General features: G+C 34.2%; 4 protein-coding genes across 4 annotated transcripts in view; 3 read left to right on the top strand and 1 right to left on the bottom strand.

The window, feature by feature from the left end:
• LOC120777602 (proton-coupled amino acid transporter-like protein CG1139) overlaps positions 1 to 14,107 on the top strand; it is a 31,799-nt gene extending 17,692 nt beyond the window's left edge. Inside the window, exons 2-7 of the mRNA XM_040109040.1 lie at positions 9,711 to 9,984; positions 11,314 to 11,500; positions 11,580 to 11,834; positions 11,899 to 12,269; positions 12,327 to 12,502; positions 13,500 to 14,107. Coding sequence (XP_039964974.1) covers positions 9,803 to 9,984; positions 11,314 to 11,500; positions 11,580 to 11,834; positions 11,899 to 12,269; positions 12,327 to 12,502; positions 13,500 to 13,747 — 1,419 coding nt within the window. The 5' untranslated portion in view covers positions 9,711 to 9,802 and the 3' untranslated portion in view covers positions 13,748 to 14,107. The remainder of the gene's footprint in view (positions 1 to 9,710; positions 9,985 to 11,313; positions 11,501 to 11,579; positions 11,835 to 11,898; positions 12,270 to 12,326; positions 12,503 to 13,499) is intronic.
• Positions 14,108 to 15,267: 1,160 nt separating this feature from the next.
• LOC120778320 (nudC domain-containing protein 3) lies at positions 15,268 to 16,517 on the top strand. The gene is made up of 3 exons (XM_040110115.1): positions 15,268 to 15,452; positions 15,514 to 16,070; positions 16,134 to 16,517. The coding sequence occupies exons 1-3, from the start codon at positions 15,352 to 15,354 to the stop codon at positions 16,415 to 16,417; spliced, it is 942 nt and encodes a 313-aa protein (XP_039966049.1). The 5' UTR covers positions 15,268 to 15,351; the 3' UTR covers positions 16,418 to 16,517.
• Positions 16,436 to 17,488, bottom strand: LOC120778321 (nurim homolog). The gene is made up of 3 exons (XM_040110116.1): positions 17,162 to 17,488; positions 16,918 to 17,088; positions 16,436 to 16,839 (listed from the first exon to the last, which is right to left on the bottom strand). Exons 1-3 carry the CDS (start codon positions 17,486 to 17,488, stop codon positions 16,576 to 16,578), a joined length of 762 nt encoding a protein of 253 aa, XP_039966050.1. The 3' UTR covers positions 16,436 to 16,575.
• An 825-nt stretch (positions 17,489 to 18,313) lies between these two features.
• LOC120778442 lies at positions 18,314 to 20,332 on the top strand. The gene is made up of 2 exons (XM_040110231.1): positions 18,314 to 18,606; positions 20,121 to 20,332. Exons 1-2 carry the CDS (start codon positions 18,334 to 18,336, stop codon positions 20,283 to 20,285), a joined length of 438 nt encoding a protein of 145 aa, XP_039966165.1. The 5' UTR covers positions 18,314 to 18,333; the 3' UTR covers positions 20,286 to 20,332.
• The last annotated feature ends 2,357 nt before the right edge of the window (positions 20,333 to 22,689 follow it).

Below are 22,689 nucleotides of genomic sequence, written 5' to 3'. Positions count from 1 at the left end.
CATCGGAAGTGGTGCTTTCAAGGACGCGTCAATGGCCTACTTTTGCATTTCTTATACCCTGAAATCGATTTGGCCATGTCCGTCTGTCTGTTCACCCGCGAACTAGTCCCTCAGTTTTTGAGATATCGATCTAAAAATTTTCCCACGCGTTTTTCTACTCAAGAAGCTGATATCGGACCACTGTAGTAAATAGCTGTCATACAAGCTAAACGATCGGAATCAAGTTCTTGTATGTACTTTTCAAATATCAGGTGCAGTTTTTTTCAATCCGTCGTCAAAAATAGATTCGACATTCGAACGCGAAAGTAGGCAATGCACTTAAAACGTCGAATGAAATAACTAGAGACAATTTGCTTTTGTGAACTAGTTCATTTCTAAATTAGTTAAAAGCTAATACTTCAATTTTTTTTGGACAAAATTTCTTTTTTTTAATCAGCATACATATGTAGTTACCGTCAAGAATGATAAATGGGCATAATCGGCCCACCCACAAAATGCCATTAATTGAAAAAGTATAAAGTATCATTTACTAAATCAGCCAGAGAGAGGTCAAAATTAGACGATGAGCGTGACCCTTCCCTCTTTCAGATGAAATCACTAATTTCTAGAACCCTCCAACCGATTTCAACCAAATTTAGTATACGGCATTCGACTGACATTGAAAAAGTTGGACTACGGCCACGCCTATTTACCATATAACACAATTCAAATTCCATTTAAAACTTTCACTTTTCAGTATACAAATCAAGAATTAATTAGTATAGCAGGTTAAAACTTTGCAAGAATAGTGCATTTGAGGTGTGCCAGCTTAGAACAAAAAAATGCGAAAATCGGACCAAAACTGTTCAAGTGCCTAGGTATTGAACATGTGGACCCCAGTATGTATAGTTGACTTTTTACCAAAATCCAATTTTCGGGTTTTTTTTTCTTCGTCCAAGTCGTAAGTTAAGCTTTTAACTAAAACACGCATTTTTTCACATTAGATGAACCTGCAAGGAGTTACTCTGCCAGCGCGTGCCCATCTTTTTTCCGAGGGGTTACCGGAAATGGCGTCGCAATGGCCGAGTTTAAAATATTATTTTCCAAAAACTTCAATATTTCTTTGTTAATTCTAATAAAATATTTTATGTTTTATATGGGAAAAAATTGTTGACAAAATGATGTTTTTTACCCGAGGAAACCCATGTAAGCCCTTTATAAAATTGACCGCATATAACGTAACAAGTCTTACGGACCTGAAGGTATTTCTCTGGCTTTAACTCTTGCAAATTGCATGAGTATGATATGTTCAGTTATAGAAATTAGCTCTTCCTTACTTACTATATTTCTTAACGTTCACTGAGCTTTCTAATACTACCAAAATTGATTCCGATCTGTACTTAGAAATGCATCTTCGTACCATTATATAAAGGGAATGTTTCACAATATGCAGAAAGCAATTTTCCACGTCTGTGACGAAGTGATAACCATCAGGTCCAATAAGATTAAACATCGAATTGTCAGAAAACATTACAGGTTTCCACTTGGTTTGCGTCCAGTTAAGTTTATTTTTAACCAAACTTAACCGCTTTTCTTTCATTTTTCTGGTTACGAGTGCCCAGTTCCGATTTCGAACTGTTCAAATTAAAATATCATTATGATTTATGATTCTGTGATTCTGCTTTAAGCTCGGTTGCGTTTTAAAATCGATCTTCGGAATTCTTGAAATACCCAATTCCGCTTACAATTTGTAAAAGAAACTTGGTGCGGTTTTTTTGTTTCGCTGTGTGTATATATGTATACGCAAATATACAAGTAGTTTGGTATTTACAACGAATTGAAGATTTGCATTCCTCGCGCCTATGCCACACAACAACTGTTTGATCGATTTTCGAGCTCATTGCCAATTCGCTTACGTTGATTAAGTTATTTCACATGCATCACATACATAGATATATCTACAAATTTTTTTATAAAGCAGCAGCAACAACAACTAAACTCAAAACAGTGGAAATTTTCAGAAAAATCCTATTCCTCAACAAATGGCAAAAGCAATGTCTTGCAACTTGCACGTTGCATTCCACTCTTAGTCAAGCACAAAATTTCCATTTTCATCAGTTCTCTTTGCTTTCGACATAAATAAGCGACAAAGTCACGAAAATTTATTTCCATTGATTGGCGATGATAGATCACTTGGCGAACGCAAGCATGTTTCACAATTTTCGAGTCGTAGCAATGCATTAAAGGTGCAACAAATGTCATTAAGTATGTACTACTCGTATGTTTGTATATATATTTATATGTGTATGTGTGCCTGCAAAGCTATTTGGACGCGAAAGAATTTCTGGCACTCGGCATTAGTCAAAAAAGAAACTGTTTTAGAGTTGAAGACCACGTGATGACGTGCTTTGGAACACTTTTTGGAACTAAGCAAATATTTCTAGATTACTATTTATATGTATATATACATTGGTATATAGGTATAGAAACATAAAAACATACATATCTACATAAATACATCATAAAGCCAAATGCCATTCCTAGCGAAATTTTTGCATGCCTCAGAAACCGCGTCCGCACATGCACACATGCACACCCACGCACACACATACTTGTATGTATATTTGTAGATAGATACTTTCTTATTTGAGGCAAATTATTGAACTTGACATTATTGTTGGCATTTATAAAAATACAAGCTGGCACGCAAGACTGCCCGAGTGCTATGCGAATGCACTATTTTTAACACAACAAATAGCTTTACACATGCATAACGGTATACTATATATATATGTATATAAAACTCATGCTTTCTTAGCCATGCATAGACCTAACTTCATATACTACATCTCTACTTGTATGTATGTATGTATGCATGTGCACAGATTTTGATCAGTGCTTCCTGTCTGCGGCGAGCCATCGACGTCATCATGTCGAAATGTTCGTCTGATTGAATTTGATATTAAATTTTATTATTTGTTTTTCTAAGTGCATTTTTGCAATTTTACAAGCAGATGCCTATACTTGTGTGCATGCGTGCCAAGAATTGAGCAATCCTGCGTCTGTTGCCAGCTGATTAGTCGATTTGAGTAAATTTATAATAATTTTTGTTACATTAGGGTGGTAATAAAAATTATTAGCAATATTAGGGTGCTAATAGAATCTAAGTTGATAAATTTTACCTTCTTAAACTGTAATAAAGGGTGATACAATTCGTGGTTCCCTTCTTTTTTAAAGAAAAAAAAACGTCTCAGATGGTCCGTCCGTTGAGTCCAATTTTCGATGACTCGTTCAAGCATTTCGACTGGTAGTTGGCGAATGCTATGTATAACGTTTTGTTCCAAGGCCTAAATCGAAGAGAGATTGTCCACATAAACTTTGGAATTTACATGTCCCCACAGGAAAACGTTAAACGGTGTGATATCGCACGGTCTTGATGGTGAGTCGACCGACCCAAAACGTGAATTTATCTGTTCACCGAAATTATTATGTCCATGGATGTCACACATCAATTTTGGTACGACTTAAACCTTGTTATGGGGTATCGTACAAGGGTTTGGGTTTCGACATATGAGATCTACAACTAAATTGTTTATTAGTATTAATTGTATTAATATTTTTGTCCATCCGTTGTTTTGATTGTCTCATAAAAAGTTAAAGCTCTAAGACAGACCTAGTGTGAAATTTCAAAAAAACAAAAATGTTTTGTTGCATATTCTGACAGATTATTAACTTTCAAAATAACACACAAAAATTTTAAATAAGTATATCAAATATTTTTTGAGTTACAGGCTTCTAAAGGATAGCCGCTCAGGTTCAAAATCAAACGCGCCTAAAATGAAGTGATCTACCAGCCTACTAGAGAGCAACGTTCTACCAAGAAAAGCTCAACCACATTCTTCAGCTTCGTTAGTTTAAATAGATTTAAGCTTTGAATACTTATTGTTGGGCTTTACCAAGCAGATCCAATAAATTACGAAATATTGGAAAGAAAGGTTCAAGAAAGTGAACCATGTTTAAGAGATTTCAAAGATTTCACGGCTTCAAAAAAACGTTTTCTTTATGGTCTTAAATGCTCAAATTGATCTGAGTAGCAGTTTTTGGAGATACAGTCCTGAAAAGTTGCGCCCCTAGGTCTGTCAACTGTCAACGTGTTTTTACTATGTTTTCAAAATCAGGTTTCAAGATTTCTCGCAAACTACTCAAACGATCTTAATGAAATTTTACACGGATCTCCGAAATATAATTTACAAGATCTGGATAGAACGATTTTTTTCAGGGTCGGAGTAAAAATTTGAAGGCGGGCTCCTCACACTTTTAGGTGAAATCATATATCTCGGAACCCGATCGACCGATTTAGACTAAATTTAGTTTGCAGCATTCTTTTCACATTCCAATGTCACATTGCGAGAATGTGCGCTATCAGAGAACAACCACGCCAACTTCCAATATAGCACAATTTTCATTCAAGAAGGAATTAATATAACAGGATAAAACTTTGCACGAATAATGCCTTTAGAGTATGCCAACTTATGGCCAAAAAACTGTCCAAATTCAAACAAAACTGTTCAAGGCGTTAAGTACCGAATATGTGAACCCCAGTATCTATAATTGACTTTTGACCAAAAATATCGGTCAATTCATGATATATGCAATTGAAATTAAGACAGAATCTTTTTCTGATAATAATTTTTCTGTGTATCAAAAATGGGTTGAATCGGGTCTATACTTTCCTGAGCCCCCATACACCTAATATAAAGATTTTCGAAATTCCTGGTGACTTAGTACCGCATATATTGGCCAATATGTCATTTATTTTAATGAAAATGAGAGATCATAATCACACTGTAGCTTTATGCCTAAAATGGATGGAATTGGGCGAAAAGTTGACCTAGCTCCTATATAAATATTATCAGGATTTTCGAGCATGCGGCTGACTTTACTCCATATGATTGGTGATTGTATGTGAACTTTATGAAACCCAGAGACCAGTTTTTTGGCAAAAATAGATGCAAAGCGGGTCGGTACTACCCCCAACTCCCATATACTACATATGGCTATACTAGTACCATAGTATGGTATAAAGATTTTCGTTTTTCTAACAAACCTTATGCTGAATATGTCGGCCAGTGTTTGACTTATATTTATTAATATGATATATATGTATCTATATATAATTGCTTACGGTATTCCCCTGCCTTTGATTCTTGCAAGCTGCAACAGTATAAAATGTTCGATTATCCCTTCCTTTCTTGAATTTTTTCGTGTACATTCATTATTTACGTATAAATATATATTCAAAATTTTAAAACATTTCACGAAGTTTCTTTAAAAATTTCCAAACATGTCCTTGTTTAAGAACTAACCCAAGCTAAACTAATTTCGAATTCTTCCACTGCAAATATTAAGCAGACTTTTATCATTGTGCGGGTTTTCCTGAAGTTGTATACGCCAATAACCTATTAAGCTTTAAAAAATTGACGGAAGATGAAAAATACTACGAATATCAGCGTCCACTCCACAATCCTATTGGTGCCGGTTAATCCCAATGTGATCAAATTGAAAGGTGAGTTTTGTCCATTTCATCTCCTTTAAAGTAATTCCCACCAGTTACAATACGCGTATGCCAACAAATTTTCCAGTCAACATAGCACTTGGAAAAATCCTTCGTCGTGATGGCCATCAGAGCCTTCTTCGATTCAACTTTCATATCCTCAATTGAGTCAAAACGGTGTCCTCGGGGTGGTCATGTGAATTTGCTGAATAGTCAGAAGTTACACGAAGGTAAATCAGGCGAATGCGGTGGTTGTGGCACGATATTAGTTGAAAATGGTGCATTATCGCACTTCTTTGTTCAATAAATTCAGTAAAAATCGAAGAATTCACTTTTAGAGCCTCACAAAACGACGCGTATCTCAAATACTAATGAAACTTTTGACGTGAAATTTACAATAGATGTCACTAATAGTACTACCAACTTATGGAAAAAAAATTTACACGCGAAGTATAAATTAAAAATTCATCAAAATAGTGTCCGACAGTTGATTTGAGCTTATTTGCAGTCTCAACTCGGTCTCCTATTCAATCAGTCAATCACTTTTAATCTCAATGCAATATTCAAAAAATCAATATTTGAAGCCATCTTAGTGTAAAAGCCATTACGACAGTCGGACCCGGTTCAATCTTTTGATCTTATTTTTTCTGATTTGTTATAAACAAAGTATATGTTAGAAGGCTGGGGATTATTAGCAAGATCAAAGCAAAGGGACCTTGACTGTATTTCGAAATAATCGACCAGAGGTCAATCTAAAACCCCGATAAATTCATGGTGAACATACCAAAGGCATTTATTTAGTTACATACAAATATTAGAAATGCCACCGAGTTAACTTTATTCGGGCGGATAAAATCGTACCTTGCATGAAAAACTTCTTTATTTGACATCTTCACCAAATTTGGCATAGATCTAGATAGTCAAAAGCAGGGGTAGAATCTCCGAATAAATTGCTCAGATCGGACTACTATAGCATATAGCTGCCATACAAACTGACCGATCAAAAGCAAGTCCTTGTCTGAAAAGTTTTTTATTTGACGAGATATCCTCATAAAACTTCGCACTGATCATTGTTCAAGGCAATAATATAATCTCCGAAAAAATTGCTTTTATCAAACCATTATAGCAAACAAGTATAGTTGCCACACAAGCTGACCAATCAAAAACAAGTTGTTGCATGGAAAGTTTTTTATTTGTGAAAAGTATCAAGCAATAGTGCAATAGAAACGTTAACGTTTTAGCCTGTTTATTTATCTGTTGTTATATAACAGTTTTTTAATCGAACATAGCAGACGCTTCTATCTGTTGTATACTTGTACATGTACATATATAAAGGGATGTATAACGTATAATTAGCAATCAGTAGATTTCTAAGTAAAATAATTAAAAAACTCCAAATTGAACATAATTAAGGCACATGCCATCACTAGAAATTTTAAACGATTTGTATTCAGCTAAGAAAATAATTTTTACATACATACATATGTAAATAGGTTTACAATTATTATCATTATCTTTTGATGTCTTTTATGGCGTTTCTCCAACAATGAAAAATTATTTTAATATTTTCCGCTTTTAAAAATAAATTAATTCATATTTTCATACACTTTAGCATGGACTTTGTATCTGACGCCAGTCGCACGCATACATAAGCGTCTACATATATACGTTTGTACATATATATGTACACACAAAAGGGTTAAATGTTACTCATACCCAGCGTAGGACTTCGCTTTCATATTTCAGCGACCACAAAACCTCTTCATTCATTCTTCTTTACGTATTTGTACACAAATGTATATAAATGTATTTACATATATATTTATAAAGTACATACATATGTAAAAACACTCGTGCAAATTAGCAGATTTAATATAAGTTTGTTCATTTTAATTGCGATTATTTACATAAATATAAACACTAACCAATTCAAACACAAAGAATTCACGTCTCTTCAATGCTCTTCAACGCCACGCGTGTGCGACCATTTCATTTTTATACCCCCGCAACATATTGCACAGAGTATAATAGTATAAATCGTAATAGATATAGCGTTATGTAGAGTATATTAGAAGAATCAGGATATTTTTGGCTCTCAGAAGTTGTGGTTATTGAAGATGAGCGAAATCACATCATTGGTATGCTCACAAAATGCGATAAAGAGAACAGCCAAATAAAGACACAAACATTAAATTGAGTATAGAGAATCCCAGTAGAGAGTCATTTGTACTTCACAGCATTTTTAAAGTGAGTATGATCCTGACCCTAAAAAGTTATATGTAAATATCTCAATCTCATATCTCAACTACTGGACAAATCTTAACCATATTGGTAGATAGGTAGAGTGACAATTAGGGACGTACCTGGGCCTTTAGGAGGTTCATAGTAATACCCCTCATTTTATCTGAACCACCCTTTTCCTGATAAAGTTCATTAAAAAAAGTTTTATCGGTGGAACCTCCGAAACGTTATCAAGAAACCCTCGACCGATAGGAGCGATTATTTTCCTAAACTTAGCAAAGTAGGAGTACTCTTTTCAATAGCCATGTTTTGACAAATTTCGAATGAGTGCTGTCAAGCTGTCCATTCGACACCGTTCGCCGAACTCGGGATCGAGATCTTAAATTGAAATTTTGTACGCTTTCAATTTCGAATGGACAGCCAAGTCGTTCCATATGTCAGTCCGAGTTACAGCTTGTGCAAGAACTGGAGACGATCGACGTTTCCAAACGGCATCGTTTCACTTTATAGACTCTGGAAAAGTTCCAAGAACATTCGACAATACAAATTTTGTTCAGCTATGAGGCCCATTTCTGGCCCAATGGGTATGTAAACAAGCATAATTGCCGCAATTGGCACGAAGAGCAACCTGAAGAGAGCTACCATTTCATCCAGAAAAAACAACGGGTTGGTGTGGTTTGTGGGCCAGTGGTATCAACGGTCCATATTTTTTCAAAAATGATGCCGGCGAGCGTAATTGCGCTATGATAACCGACAATTTGATGCCTGAAATTAAAGTGATCTCGGCGACATTTGGTTTTAAAAAGACGGCACATATCGCTTCAATGAATGAATTAGTGGAGAGAAATTTCGGCGAGTAGATAGTTTTACGTTTTAGGCCAGTCCACCAAGTTCATGTAATAATACACCGATTCAGGCTTTGGAGCAAAAAATCACGGATGTCATTCGCCAGTTACCAGTTGAAATGCTCGAACGAGTCATCGAAAATTGGACTCAACGGTTGGATGCCGTGCCGTCTTTTTGAAACCATCTGGGACCTAGGAGCAGCCAACATTTGAAAGAGATTATTTTCAAAAAATAAATGCTAAAGAATGATCTTTCGAATGATAATAAACATTCAGCACATTCCTTGTCAGAACAAGAAAATTGTGATATCCGTTTGGAAGACACTCTCTAGTGTCTAGAGCATATTTTCCCGTTAAAAGTGTGCACTGATACCAAAAATGGATAAAATCGGGTCAAGACTTCCCCTAGCCCTCATATACCTTATAAAGAACCTGAAGTATGCAGATTGGATTTATACTATATATCGGTCATTATATCCGGTATCTTAGCAAAATATAGTTAACGCCTAAAAAGGGTGTTCTATAGTTTGGCAGCGAAAATGGGTATATGTCCAAGACTTACCCGCTATACCACATATACGGAGTTTTGTTATTCTACTTTCTTGTATAATATATTCATCAAATAATAAAAAAATTAGCTAAACAAATGTACTCAAATACACTCAAGTTTAATGTTAAAGGTAAATGCAATCAGATCAAATCTTAACCTAGCCACAATACACCCGATAGCTTTTACTAATGCATGAAAATATTTCCCAATGTTAAGTTCCAGCAAATTGCGTTAAAATGTACGGTCACACCCGAACTTAGCCCTTCCTTTCCCTTCCTTAATAGTTTTTTGTTGTCAACGTCTGCCTACACATATAAACACACACACACACATCTATGTGAGTGCGAATAATTGTCTGGTATATTTTAAGCTTTCACGACAGCAATTAAAAGAGCCACCGACGGGCAGACATAAATTTTTAAACAAAGTGTCTAAAGTCTCTTTTAAACAATAAGTAATAGTCTTCTTTTAGTTTATATTACACACGATTCGTACTCAACATGCTCACACTTGATACATTTCTCTGCTTGATTATTTTTAGCAACTAAACTGAGCTGAACTGGCGAAGGAAGTGTGTGTCTAGTTTCATCTAGTAAACTGTGCTCGAGCATTGAACCAGCCGGCGATTTTAGAATGAGCAAAAATGGGCACAGCAATCCGACATTCATTGGCGACAGTGTTGTCAGCGACAAAACGACCAAACGGTACTCACTAGAGTTGGCTGAAAAAGGTGGCACGACGGTGGGCGTATCCTCGAAGGATGCCGGTTACGATTACAATCCCTATGAAAATCGCGAGGTGGAACATCCCACGACGTGAGTATCAAGCAATAACATATTTTCGTCTCTTAGGCGAATATTTAGTTAATTCAGTATGTGTGTTTAGATGTATGGAACAGTTGCTCGGCATGGTTTTTGAGCAGAATTTCCAACTCTTACAACCTGCATCAGAACTATTTCTTATAAAACGTTGAACGGTGGTAAGTATTTTTGTGCTTTTTGGGCAGTCAAGGGGGATGCTGACAATCTGAAGCTCTTCTTAAACCTAGTAAATCAATTGTAGAAAGTGTTCAACATTTGGTACCGAAAAATTACGACTGTGGTCTGTTCACTTGAAGGGAATTCATTCATATATAAATATATATAAAATCCGTCTCTACTATGCAGGCAAAGTTTAGCTTCTTCACCCTTCATGCTAGCTGCCAAAAAGGGACCTAACAACTACGACTCCGCAAGGCTTATGGTCTCATGAGACTCTTCTTTAATGGCATAAAAGCGTTTTGAAGTTTTCTACTGTCAGCCGACTGCTGTTAAAATAGTTATGCAGAGAGTTGAATCAAAGTCATACGTACGTCAATCCACCTCGAATCCTTCATTGACGATTTTCGTCGGATTCCTACCAGTTCGCAAATTTCTGACCGATATGATGGTCTTCGCTTTCTTTGGAGCAGGTTCGCCACTGAAGCTCACGGTTTCGACTGTCTCTTGACTTCTCCTGTGTAGTGGTGGTTCCATGCTTCTCCCACAGTCACAAAATGTCTTCGAAACTTCTTCGGTCTACGCAACAAACACTGCTCTGAATGGGTCTCACGATAGCGCTGGTTGACCAAAATGAGCAAAAGCGGCCCAAATCACAAAGACTGCTGTCTCTGTCTAACATTTCATGCCAAGTAGAATCCAGGCGGTCTTTTGAGTTAGCTACTGCCTCACAAGCACCTTGAATCTGCAGGCTATCAATTCGAGATCGTTTGCTTTTGTCACTTTATCTTCTATTTTAACTGTTTTCGTTACACCTGGGACAGTATCATTAAACCGGCCCGAGACCACATTCATACTCGTTAAACAAATTTTTGATGGTTGCTGTTGAAGGAGTAGAGTCACCCTTGCGATCCTCCAAGCTCAACTCCAAACTCTCGAATTTAACCTATAAAGTTTTATATGAGCGTATTGCTAACTTGAATGGGCTTGTCTTAAGAACCCCTCGTTTCAGTCTTTAAAGAAAATCACTCTAATTAGTGTAAAATACTAACATTTAGTCTAAAGTTTACATAACACATTGATATACATAGTATACATATACAATCAGGCATTTTGCACAGTTAAAAGGAAGTACTGACCCAAAACGCTTTTATTTTTTCACTCTAGCAATTCGGAGACACTCTTCCACTTATTGAAGGGTTCTTTGGGCACCGGCATACTTGCTATGCCAAATGCCTTCCGGAATGCCGGCTATGTAACTGGCACCATAGGTACCGTTATCATTGGTTTCATCTGCACCTATTGCATACATCAGCTCGTGAAAGCCGAATATGAGCTATGTCGGCGGAAAAAGGTTCGTAACTATTTGAAATACCGTTATGCGAATATTGTTGAAATTGTACATACTTGTATATCTTCTCTCTATTTACTAGGTACCAAGCATGAATTATCCCACCGTGGCGGAGAATGCTTTGCTGGAAGGACCGCCATTCTTCCGCAAATTTGCACCCTACATAGGTCATGTGGTAAACACCTTTCTGCTGATCTATCAATTGGGCTGTTGTTGTGTCTATGTCGTTTTCGTAGCCTCAAACATTAAATCCATAGCCGATTTTTACCTAGATGAACCCGTCGATGTGCGTTTATGCATGGTAATAATACTGTTACCACTAATCTTCATCAATTGGGTGAGTGTGCGGCAAAGACTCAATATAAAGTCCAGTGGTTTTTACTTTCAATACTAATTCACAGGTTCGCAATCTGAAATACCTGGCGCCATTCTCCACAATTGCCAATGGCATCACAATGGTTTCGTTCGGCATTATCTGCTACTATATCTTCCGGGAGCCCTTCACCACCGAGGACAAGGTGGCCGTGGCGCCTTTTGCCGGCTTTCCACTTTTCTTTGGCACAGTGCTCTTTGCCCTAGAAGCTATCGGCATCATACTGCCGTTGGAGAATGAAATGAAGACGCCGAAAAAATTCGGTGGCAGCTGTGGTGTACTCAACGTCGCGATGGTACTCATTGTTTTCCTGTACTCTGGCATGGGTCTGTTTGGCTATCTGAATTATGGTGGTGAAGTTGAGGGTTCCATTACATTGAATTTGCCTTCGAAAGACATGTAAGTGTGGTGGAAATAATTGTGGAATGTCTTTTAAATTGTTTGTACCCTTAACAGTTTGGCTCAGTGTGTGAAGGGCATGCTGGCCTTTGCGATATATATTACACATGGCCTGGCATGCTATGTAGCCATAGACATTACGTGGAGCGATTATGTAGTGGAGAAATTGAGTCCGCAGCGAAGCAAACTTTTCTGGGAATACGTGGTGCGCACTTCTATGGTGCTGGTGACATGTAAGTTTCATCAAGGTCAAATATTTATGCTACCCAAAACTTTCAGCTTTAGTGTAGATCGTTATAGACTTCATAATTATTTTATTTCATGATTAAGATTTTAGCCATTTTCGAAGTAATTTTGAAAATCCGATTACTGCAATTACTAAACTAGCACAAAATCCAACCAGCATTAGGTTAGGTTAGGTAGAACCAACCAAAAATTAAAGGAATTCGTGCGTAATTGCAGATTAAACTCTTCTTTTTCCGGACTTCGCCCCAGTATACTCAACGCGTATAAAAGCACTCAAGCCTGCTCACCTAATACCTCTTTTCCTAAGGTCCAATAACTAATACTTAAGGCCTGTGGAAGAAAATGATTAATTAACTGTAATCGAAGTCACTTAAGTGTAGATCCAGTAAACGGGCTGTTTCGACAGGTTCGAACCATATAGAAGAAGGGTGTTAGATGAATAGGTTTGATTGGGACATGCGAAGAGGTGGTCAGTATCATGTGGGGACTTTTTGTATGCAGAACTTATGTTTCATGTGCCATTATCTACTCTGGATAGAAAGAACTTTAATCTTCTACAATATCTATATAATATATTTCACCGATTCAAAAAGAATTCGATCTTCAAAATAACAGCGCTTGGCCGGATAAAATGTTCGGGTTGATTCCGGTAACTTAGAACTGGTTATAGTGCGAATTATCATAGAACAAAAGAAAAGAAAAAGCTCGTTTCCTCAGCTACCAGCTTGTGACTTTGATGACAATTAACCTACCTTTCTTCCAAACAGGTTTGAGAAAACAGTTACAACAACAACTAATGCTCAAGAAATATAAAATTTTGGTGCTATAACCTGTCGATGGAGTTCTTTGTGTGATTGAAAATTAAGGATCCTACAGCTTTGATTTCTTTTTTTTTGTATTTTTTCTGGTCATTTACATGAATTATTTTTTTAAATTTAATTTTATTAATATTATGCATATAACTAAAGCACTTTCTTTTTACAGTCTTCCTAGCAGTGGCCATACCTAATTTGGAACTTTTTATTTCGCTCTTCGGTGCGCTCTGCCTTTCGGCGCTCGGCTTGGCTTTCCCGGCATTAATTCAGATCTGTACACATTGGTATCAGAGAAAAGGTGTTGCTAAAGTTTGGCTACTAGCCAGCAATTTTGTGCTTATCATAGTCGGCATACTCGGTCTGATAATCGGCACATCTACATCGCTATCGGAAATCATCGCCACATTCTCCAAGTGAGCAGTGAGCAGTGCCACTGCTACACTAATATTATTACATAAACATTCTAAATGAATTCGTGATATTTTAAGTTACTGCTCTAACAATAATTAATAAAACAAATAATTTATTGCAAAGACAAGTATTATTTAACAAAATTACGTATAAATACATACAAATATTTGGCTTAATGTTAAATAAAATCCCCTAATAGTAATGTATTTAGCCAATATACGAAATTAAGTTTTTGAAATTTAAAATGGCGACTTTTCGAACAGATCGCTAGAATATGATTAACTGCTCTTGTTATTTTTCATTATAACCCTTAACAGATATGGATATATTTTAAGCAAAATTGTTGCCATTTTTTTATGAAAATAGCGTGTAAATAATTTAGCATATTTTTATATACATTTGTAAGTAGGTAACTTGCAAAAAAATGTAATATTTTAGTAGTACGAAGATATTTCAAAACCACCATATTTCCAATGAGCGTGCCTTCGACAATCGTAATCATTATTTCATTATATAGAAAGTATTCTAGTTATACATACATATACATATGTATGGTATATGTATTTATATATACGAGTAATTTTAATGTACAAACTAAAGTAAAAATAAATCAAATTATAATTCAATATAAACACAAAATCATATTTATCTATTTTTGTTATGAATGGGAGAATTATATACTATGCTGTAATACAATGGGTCAACATGTCTTTATTCACAGAGAATAAGAACAATTTGATAAAATGTTCTGACCCGACAAAAAAAGATATAAGTACTTACTTAAGTTCATATTAGAAAAATTCCAATTTCGAACTCTCTATGTATTTATTGACGAGTTTTGGGAAGGTTTTGGTCCTGCGCTGCTATGTCGGTGATGCCGCCTTGAATTTTGTAAATCACGTAGGTACTCCTTTATATTACATTATCACTGATCTTGTCAACTCAATTGAGAGTGCACTAAGTTTTCATTCATGTTAGCCTAGGAAAACTGCCCACAGAGGAGCGACCGTTATCTGAAAACCATTTGCTTGATGTGGCCGGAAATCGGTCACCAAAACGTGTTAACTTTAATAATAAAAATACGATGAAAAAGTTTTTTCCGCAAAGCGCTGCCACAAAAATTCACTACACTAAAGGCCTTTGAAATTAAAAAAGTAAAAGTTTTTATGAAAACAAATTTTATTACTTCGATATTTATTTGGCGGAAACTGTCAATGTTTGGCAAGTACGAGCTTTGTTTCATAGGATACAGCTCCAGCTGTGTTTCATACAATACTACACAAATACTTCAAATTGACCACTGATATCGTTACCAACTAATGCTGTGTTGAAGACTAAGTACTCGTCGGTTTCAGTTAAAAGGAACTTAAAAGGTTAACATTCACACGTTGGGAACAATTGTTTGACCTATAGTCTCGCATAATGGTGCAAATTTTAATTCGTTAATCGCAATTTAAAGTTATCGGCGTTTCTTAACGCAGTGGCAACCCTTCAAACAATTATTTTTATTACATCGAAATCTAAACGGAGCCGTGCTTTTGTTATTTTGCAATATTATAAAATATAAATAATTCATCACTACGAAAACAAAATAAAACGTATTATTTAAAATGGAGATTTTACGAACAGACGCTATTTTTAGGGAAATTCTGCAAGAACGTAAAACCATTACAGGTTTCTTAGATGCTGTGTTTGGATTCCTTCGAAGAAAGTTTGTGTTTTATATTTTCCTATTAAAATAGTAATTTGTTTAACAGTTAATTTTCATTTAGTACCGACTTTTATCACGTTAAAAAGCATCCGAGTGAAAATGTTGGCTTTGCTAAAGGTGTGCGCGAACAGATTCTATTCGGAGCAATGCAACGTTACGATCCTGATTGCAAGTTGAACAATCTATCTGCCGATAGCAACGAAAATGATGGTCTATATGCGCCTCCGGCTATAGAAGAAGTTGAAATAGAGACCGAGGAAATAGAGATGGAACAGAAAGCGGTAACAAAACCTATAGAAACAACAAAAAGTGCTGAAATTATTACACCAAAAAATAATACTAGAAAAGTTGATTTCGCTGCCAATGACTACAAAAATGGTGCATGCTTCCCTGAATACTGTTGGTCACAAACATTGACCGAAGTGGAATTACATGTTAAATTGCCCACTGATTTGCAAACTGCCAAATCAATTTGTATAGATATTAAACCTGATAGAATTTCAGTACACAGTCGAAAAGACCCAAAAAATACTGTCATCAATGGGCAAATTAGTACTCGATACAAACACAACGACGCAGTGTGGACAATTACGGAAGGAAAGCTGACAATAAGCATGGGTAATTGTTTATGGACTTTTTAAGCAATTAATATTTAATTTTTTGATAAATCCACGATTACAGATAAAGGTAAAGAAATGTGGTGGGAAAGATTTTTCACTACAGAAGATCCCATTGATACGAAAAAAATAGATTGTGAGCGATACATTGATGACCTGCCAGAAGATTCTCAGGCGGCTATACAAAAACTTCGTGTGCAACAAATGGAGCAAGACATTGTAAATAATGGGCAAGAGATAAATGATAGCGAAAAAAATACTATGGAACGATTACGAATGGCATGGGATGCAGAAGGCTCACCATTCAAAGGTCAACCATTTGATCCTTCTGTCATTAAATTTAGCTAATGATGACAATTGAACTCATTTTGTATTAGTATAAAAATATTTATTAATTTTTAGAAAACTTTAAGACATAAATTACTGTTAATGAAATGATGTATATAAATCTTTGATTTTATATTAAGATTCTGTATTCAGAAAAGCTTTGAACTTTTTATAACTAATTACTGATTTCTAAGTTCCTGCACTTTACGTTGTAATTGGTTACGTTGGTAAGCTACATCGCTGCGATCTGTTGACCAAGCAAGATACATATATGATGTCATTAATGAAGCAAGCAAAAATCGATCAATCGTCATAAGATTTGTAATCCAAAAGATCGCACTTAAACCGACAAAAGATGGATGTCGTACGTGAGTGTAGAGATGGCGCAACCTAAACGATTTGTAAGCAATTGGCTGGGCGTAATCCTTCATATCATAATAAGCCTATTTGGAAAACACGTAGCAAAACATAAATTTGAGTAAACATAGTAAAAATTGATAAATATAGAATAGCATTATTACCTGTTTCACTCCCAATATTTCGGGCAAATCCATAATCAGACTACCTCCATAGATTATCATCCAAGCAAATGCATGCATGAGTGCAAACGTCCACCATAAAACATTACTAGAAGCCACATCCACCTGCCAAAGCACTATAGATTGTGCTGGTAGCCAATTTCGTATGAGATACTGTATTACAAAATTATAAACAAATTCATCTTAGCAACCAACAACAAAACTTAGCACATTAGCATTTGTATACATGTAAACTTAACGATGACGTAAGGCAATATATTGAACGTTCTGCTGCTGCCAATCCCAACTTTTCCATTAGGCCTTTCACAAGTGCGGATTTCATACAGCTATGTTGTAATATAAATCCAATAATGTATAGAGTATCATACACAATTGGACCAAAACTTGTCTCCAAACGGGACTTATTGTCCAACAAATTAAACACCCAAACATATATTTTGGGTACATTTCGCGGACGCGACATGAATAACATAAATGTTCCCACCACATAAAAAGTATACACAACAACGCCTATTGATAGTAGAAAGACCAGTATTTGTTTTAAAGTTACCATGATCTTGAATTTATTTGAACTTTATTCTTTTGTAATAAGAAATTAAGCAACTACGATCTTTTCAAATACCTCAAAAAATGTAAACAATTTCAAGAAATACTATAGTTATTTATGATTAGGGTTACCAAGAGTCGCGAAAAGAAATCCACTATTGTTATCGAATCAAGTTTGAAGAAAATCGATTATTGTTTCACAGCGTACAGTTAGAAACCAAATATTTTCATACAGGAACGGTTGATTTTGCGAAATATTTAGTTTTATAATTCTGGAAACTCTGTTTATAGGCGGAAATGAATTTCGAAGTGTAGGAAGCCCTGTTTAATGGCGGAAATGAATTTCAAAGTGTAGTCAAATTAAAAGCTGATCAACAACGATAGAAAATCGCAATTTAAAATTATCTCCATACCTATTAATATACAAGTATATTCAACCGTCCAAGTTGCGGAGAACATTACGTCTAGAGAAGACTCACAGTGTTCTAATTGGCTAATATTAAATGACGTCTAGATGAGATCATCGGGAATCAACTCCAGCAACGTAGAACCTGCTGCCCTATGATCTCTACAAGTCGTTCATAACAGGCCGAAGTACTATTTAAAAGGCTCATTTATCACAAAATGTATGTAAGTATGCACTCCAAATTGTTTCGATCATTAAAGTAACGACATTTTATAGCTTCTACACCCCAAGTGCGTTAAAATAAAAACAAAACAAAAAACGTAAAAAGAAAAAGAACTTAATGCCAAATTCTTTACAAATATTTTATCTGTGCTTATATTTATAATTAAACTAAAAACGCTGGAATTTATTTAATTAAATCTTCGTTTTATATAAACAACAAAAAAATGGCCGAAGTCGATGAACTAAATAAGGATTTCGAATGTGCAATGAAACAGTTCGAACGAGCTCATCAGCATTTGAATTACCGCGAGAAATCCATTGCTACCGAGTGGTTAAAAAAATTGAAAAAAGCCAACAGCTCGATAGAAGATTTGAAACTACGTTTAGACTTCATCGATTACTTCATCAATTGTTCCAAGTGCAGCATTTTCAGTACAGAACCATTCAATAAAGTGCCGCATCCAAATGCTCCTCTGCAGAAGTTGCGTAATATGCTGGTAATTATACCATGAATATGGTTTCAAACTTAATATACGCTCAGAAGGAAACATAGAAGAATGTGTATGTGCATATGTATGTATATGTAAATGATCAGCTTGACGAGCTGAATCGATTTAGCTATGTCTGTCTGTCTATAAAACCGCACTAGTCCATCAGTTTTTAATATTCCATGCTGAAATTTTGCACACCGAAGCTAATGGTTTGTCTTGTTTTTAAATTGAAAGGTCCAAGTTAAAACTGTTTTCGGAAAGTTCGATAATTGAAGACAGTTATATTCTTGCCTGCGTCTCGGGTGCCATGCACACATGTTCGTCGGCGGCACTTGAAATCTTGTTGGAACCCACCCCGCTACACCTACATAGTAATCGGTCAAGACGCCAAACGTAATCTGCTCCAAATGACAGCTGAAGGGTTTGGCAGAGTTATGGTAACCTCTTCCGAATGCATGAAGAATCTAAGTGGTGAAATACCTTTGGCTCTTCTCCCTAGTGATAGCATTACCAAAAAGGTTAACTTCACTAGGCAACCCTCAGCAGTAAGGCCAAATGGAACAATTCCGCTCTCGAGCTACTGCTTACTGTCAATACAATCAAATGGTATACCGATGTCTCGAAAACGTTGGAGGGAATTGGCGCAGAGGTCGTAGAATCGCGCACAAAACTCTCCATACCTATGGGTAGTTTACCGAGCATATTCCAAGCCTTTGCTATACTATAAATCGGTGTGTGTAGTTAAACCTCCAACGCAACTGTCGCAATGAACGTATAGCTATACTAGGCGATAGTGAAGCGGCACTCAAAACAATTTCTGCATACCAAATCAAATCGCTATTGGTGCAGTAGTGTACAGAACGCTTGAATAGTCTATCAAAACGTTACCAAGTGCACCTTATTTAGGTGCCTGTTCACAAAGGTATAGCTGGGAATGAACTATCTTATGAGCTTGCCCGCTTCGCAGCATCCACCAACATGACAGAACCGGAACCTTTCAGTGCGGTGGTCCCCATAGCAGAAAAGAGCTGCTCCGCAATGATAAAGCAGTGGGTAGGGAGAAGCATTGGCTACAACTCCTAGGCATGCCCATGCCAAGTTGATAATGGGTGGGTACAACCCGTATTTTAATATGTAATCAATCTCACAAGGGAAAAACTCAGCCTACTTGCCGCCTTCTTCACTGGCCATTGTAAGCTCAAGAAGTACTAATTTAACATTGGGCTAGCTTCTTCTGCGAATTGCCGGTTCTGTGACTTGCGAGTCTAAAACACCAGAACACCTACTAAACGACTGCAATCTGTAGGCGCAGGATAAAAGCCTTTGGATCCATGTTCCCAAATAGGAATCACATCGCCTCAATAGCACCTAGCAGGAATTTATCAATTTGCTGGAGCTAGTTGAGACGCTGTAACTTAGGAGAAGGTCTAAGAGACCTAAGTTGCGGTGCAATCCCCATTTACTTATCGAATCTAGCATACAATTTTCCATTGATACATGCCATTTATTGTACTCCGCAGCCAACCAGTCATAAAATTCGTAGTGTTGACGCAACTTCCGATGAACAACGTAAACTTTATGTTGAGGAAATGTTTGATAATATGGCGGATAGAGGTGCCTTTCTCTCCGATCAGCCAGTGCCATTGGACGGTACATTCTTCTTGGTGATTATAAATCAAAAATAAATATTCCAAATCATATATGTTTTATTTTTTATTTATTTACAAATTTATTTCCGATTAAAATATATTGCATATGTATGTAAAATTTATAGTTGTAACATATAATATATACATTTTATGATTATAAAATCTCTGTTGAACATTTAAAAGAAATACAAATGACTATAGATTGCATTGTTGAAATAATTATAATTCCGTTTACTCTATTCTTAGTTTAATTTAATATTATTTAATTTAATAATCTTATTTTTATCTAATAAAATGCTTACAACCATCGAAGTCTCTAAGACGTTCATATTTATACACGTTTTTACTTATGCCTAATAAAGTCTATATTTACAATTTAATAAATTTTTTTAATACAATAAATATATATGTATACAATTAATTTGGATGCAATTAATAGTAAATGCCTTTTCAAGTTTTTTAAGCGCAAAGCAAATCAAATTTGACTAAAATCTTATAAATCAGCTATCCAAACAAAAACGAGTGGATCTTTAATTGAGCATTAAACTTAATTAAACTTATACATACTCGTAGGTGTCTTGAGCTGAACACGATATGAACTATTAATTAAATAATTAAATATATCAACGATATCTCCATCAAGCATTGTACGTGACGAAATGATTAGAAACATTTATTTAAAAAAATTTGTAAAATATATAAAAAAAAAATAAAAAACAATATAACATAATAAAAATAATAAAAAATTAATAAAAAAAAAAAATAATATAAAAAAAAAAAAATAAATAAAAAAAAAAAAAAAATAATATAAAAAATAAAAAATAATAAAAATAAAAATAAAAAATAAAATAAAAAATAAAAATAACAAAAATAATAAAAATAATAGTAAAAAAATAATTAAAATAAAAAAAATAAAAAAATAGAAAATATAAAATAAAAAAAAAAGAAAAACTAATAAAAGAAATTAAAACAATAATAAAAAATTAAAAAAACAAAGAAAAATTTTTAAAAATAAAAATAAAATATTTCAAAAACTCGAATAAACATATACATACATATGTACATACGTATGTACATATGTACATATACATACATATACAAAATAAAATTCACCAAAATATAAAAGAAACAAAAAACAATGAAAAATAAATAAAAAATAATACTCTATAGCAACTGGTTGCAAGAGTATAATAATAAAAAAATAAATAAATAAAAAATAAAAAATAAAAATAATAAAAAAGTTAAAAAAAACATAATAAAAACAAAAAAAATATTTAAAAAACCAAACTAAAATTTAGAAAAATAAAAGAAAGTTCAAAAAAAATTTAATATTAAATAAAAACTTTAAGAAAAGTTAAAATACATATATTAAAAGAGATTTAAAAACAATTTTAATTCTTAAAAAAATAATTAGATTATTAAAAGTATAAAATTTATTAGTTTAATTAAAAAAATAATAATAAAAAAAAAAAAATAAAAGAAAGTTCAACAAAATATTAAAATTATTTAAAAAAATATATAAAATATAAAACAATTTAAAAATATTAAAAAAAGAAAGCAATTTCAAATTAATTATTCTAATAATTGAAAATTATAAATATTAAATTAAATTTATTAATTAAATATTTTTTTTGTATATTTCCGATCTTTTATATTTTCTTAAATTTCTTTTATATAGTTTTTAAAATTAAAAAAAAACCCAAAATAAATTTTAAAAAATTAAATAAAGTTCAAAAAAAATGTTAAATACATATAAAACAATTTAAGAAAATATAAAAATAATAAAAGATATTAAAAAAAAAACAATTTCAAATCTAAAAAACGATAAAAAATTTATGCAATAATTAAAAAAATATTAGATATTATTTGCTCGGTGATAAAATATTAATTTTGTTCTTAAGCTACATAGTATATAAATTAACTTGATAAGCTTAAGCTATATAAACTAATTTTTAATATTTTAGTTACTCTTACGTATGTATGTAGATAATTACAATGTTGGCTTAATGCCAAAGCGTAGTTTAAATGGTATTTTACAATAATAAAGCGTTCGTAATATTTACGAGTAAGAAATCAATATTTTGCGCGTTCAACCGATCATAATGAGTGTTCTGCTCCCGTAGAGAATTTATATGGAAACACGTTAAAAACTCGCTATTATAAAAATAATGGCAGTAAAATGTCATAAAGTAATGTAACTGTTGGTAAAACACGAGCAAAATACTATAACAACTAAACAGAACTTTTCGAGACAATTTTTATATCTATTTTTTTTTTCAAATAAAACATATGGTGTAGAGAGCACAGTTATGCCAAGAGCATAATATTCGCCATGTGCCATCATATGTTGATTTATTCGGAATTTCTTGTTGTCGTAACGGTGGAATAATTTTGAAGAATGTTGAGAGTTGAGAGTTCTTAGTCGAATAAAAATTCGGGT

This window comes from Bactrocera tryoni, chromosome 5 (assembly GCF_016617805.1).
Source record: "Bactrocera tryoni isolate S06 chromosome 5, CSIRO_BtryS06_freeze2, whole genome shotgun sequence".
Classification (NCBI taxonomy): domain Eukaryota; kingdom Metazoa; phylum Arthropoda; class Insecta; order Diptera; family Tephritidae; genus Bactrocera; species Bactrocera tryoni.
The sequence above is the reverse complement of the archived record's forward strand: the minus strand, read 5'-3'. Positions and strand labels throughout refer to the sequence as shown.

Coding starts and splice junctions, on each gene's coding strand:
- LOC120778321 (XM_040110116.1), bottom strand. CDS start 17,488: ATGGTAACTTTAAAACAAATACTGGTCTTTCTACTATCAATAGGCGTT. Junction 17,089..17,161: donor CGTCATCGTTAAGTTTACAT/GTATACAAATGC, acceptor TTTGTAATACAG/TATCTCATACGAAATTGGCT. Junction 16,840..16,917: donor AAATATTGGGAGTGAAACAG/GTAATAATGCTA, acceptor TTTTCCAAATAG/GCTTATTATGATATGAAGGA.
- LOC120778320 (XM_040110115.1), top strand. CDS start 15,352: ATGGAGATTTTACGAACAGACGCTATTTTTAGGGAAATTCTGCAAGAA. Junction 15,453..15,513: donor TTTGGATTCCTTCGAAGAAA/GTTTGTGTTTTA, acceptor ATTTTCATTTAG/TACCGACTTTTATCACGTTA. Junction 16,071..16,133: donor AAAGCTGACAATAAGCATGG/GTAATTGTTTAT, acceptor CCACGATTACAG/ATAAAGGTAAAGAAATGTGG.
- LOC120778442 (XM_040110231.1), top strand. CDS start 18,334: ATGGCCGAAGTCGATGAACTAAATAAGGATTTCGAATGTGCAATGAAA. Junction 18,607..20,120: donor AGAAGTTGCGTAATATGCTG/GTAATTATACCA, acceptor TGTACTCCGCAG/CCAACCAGTCATAAAATTCG.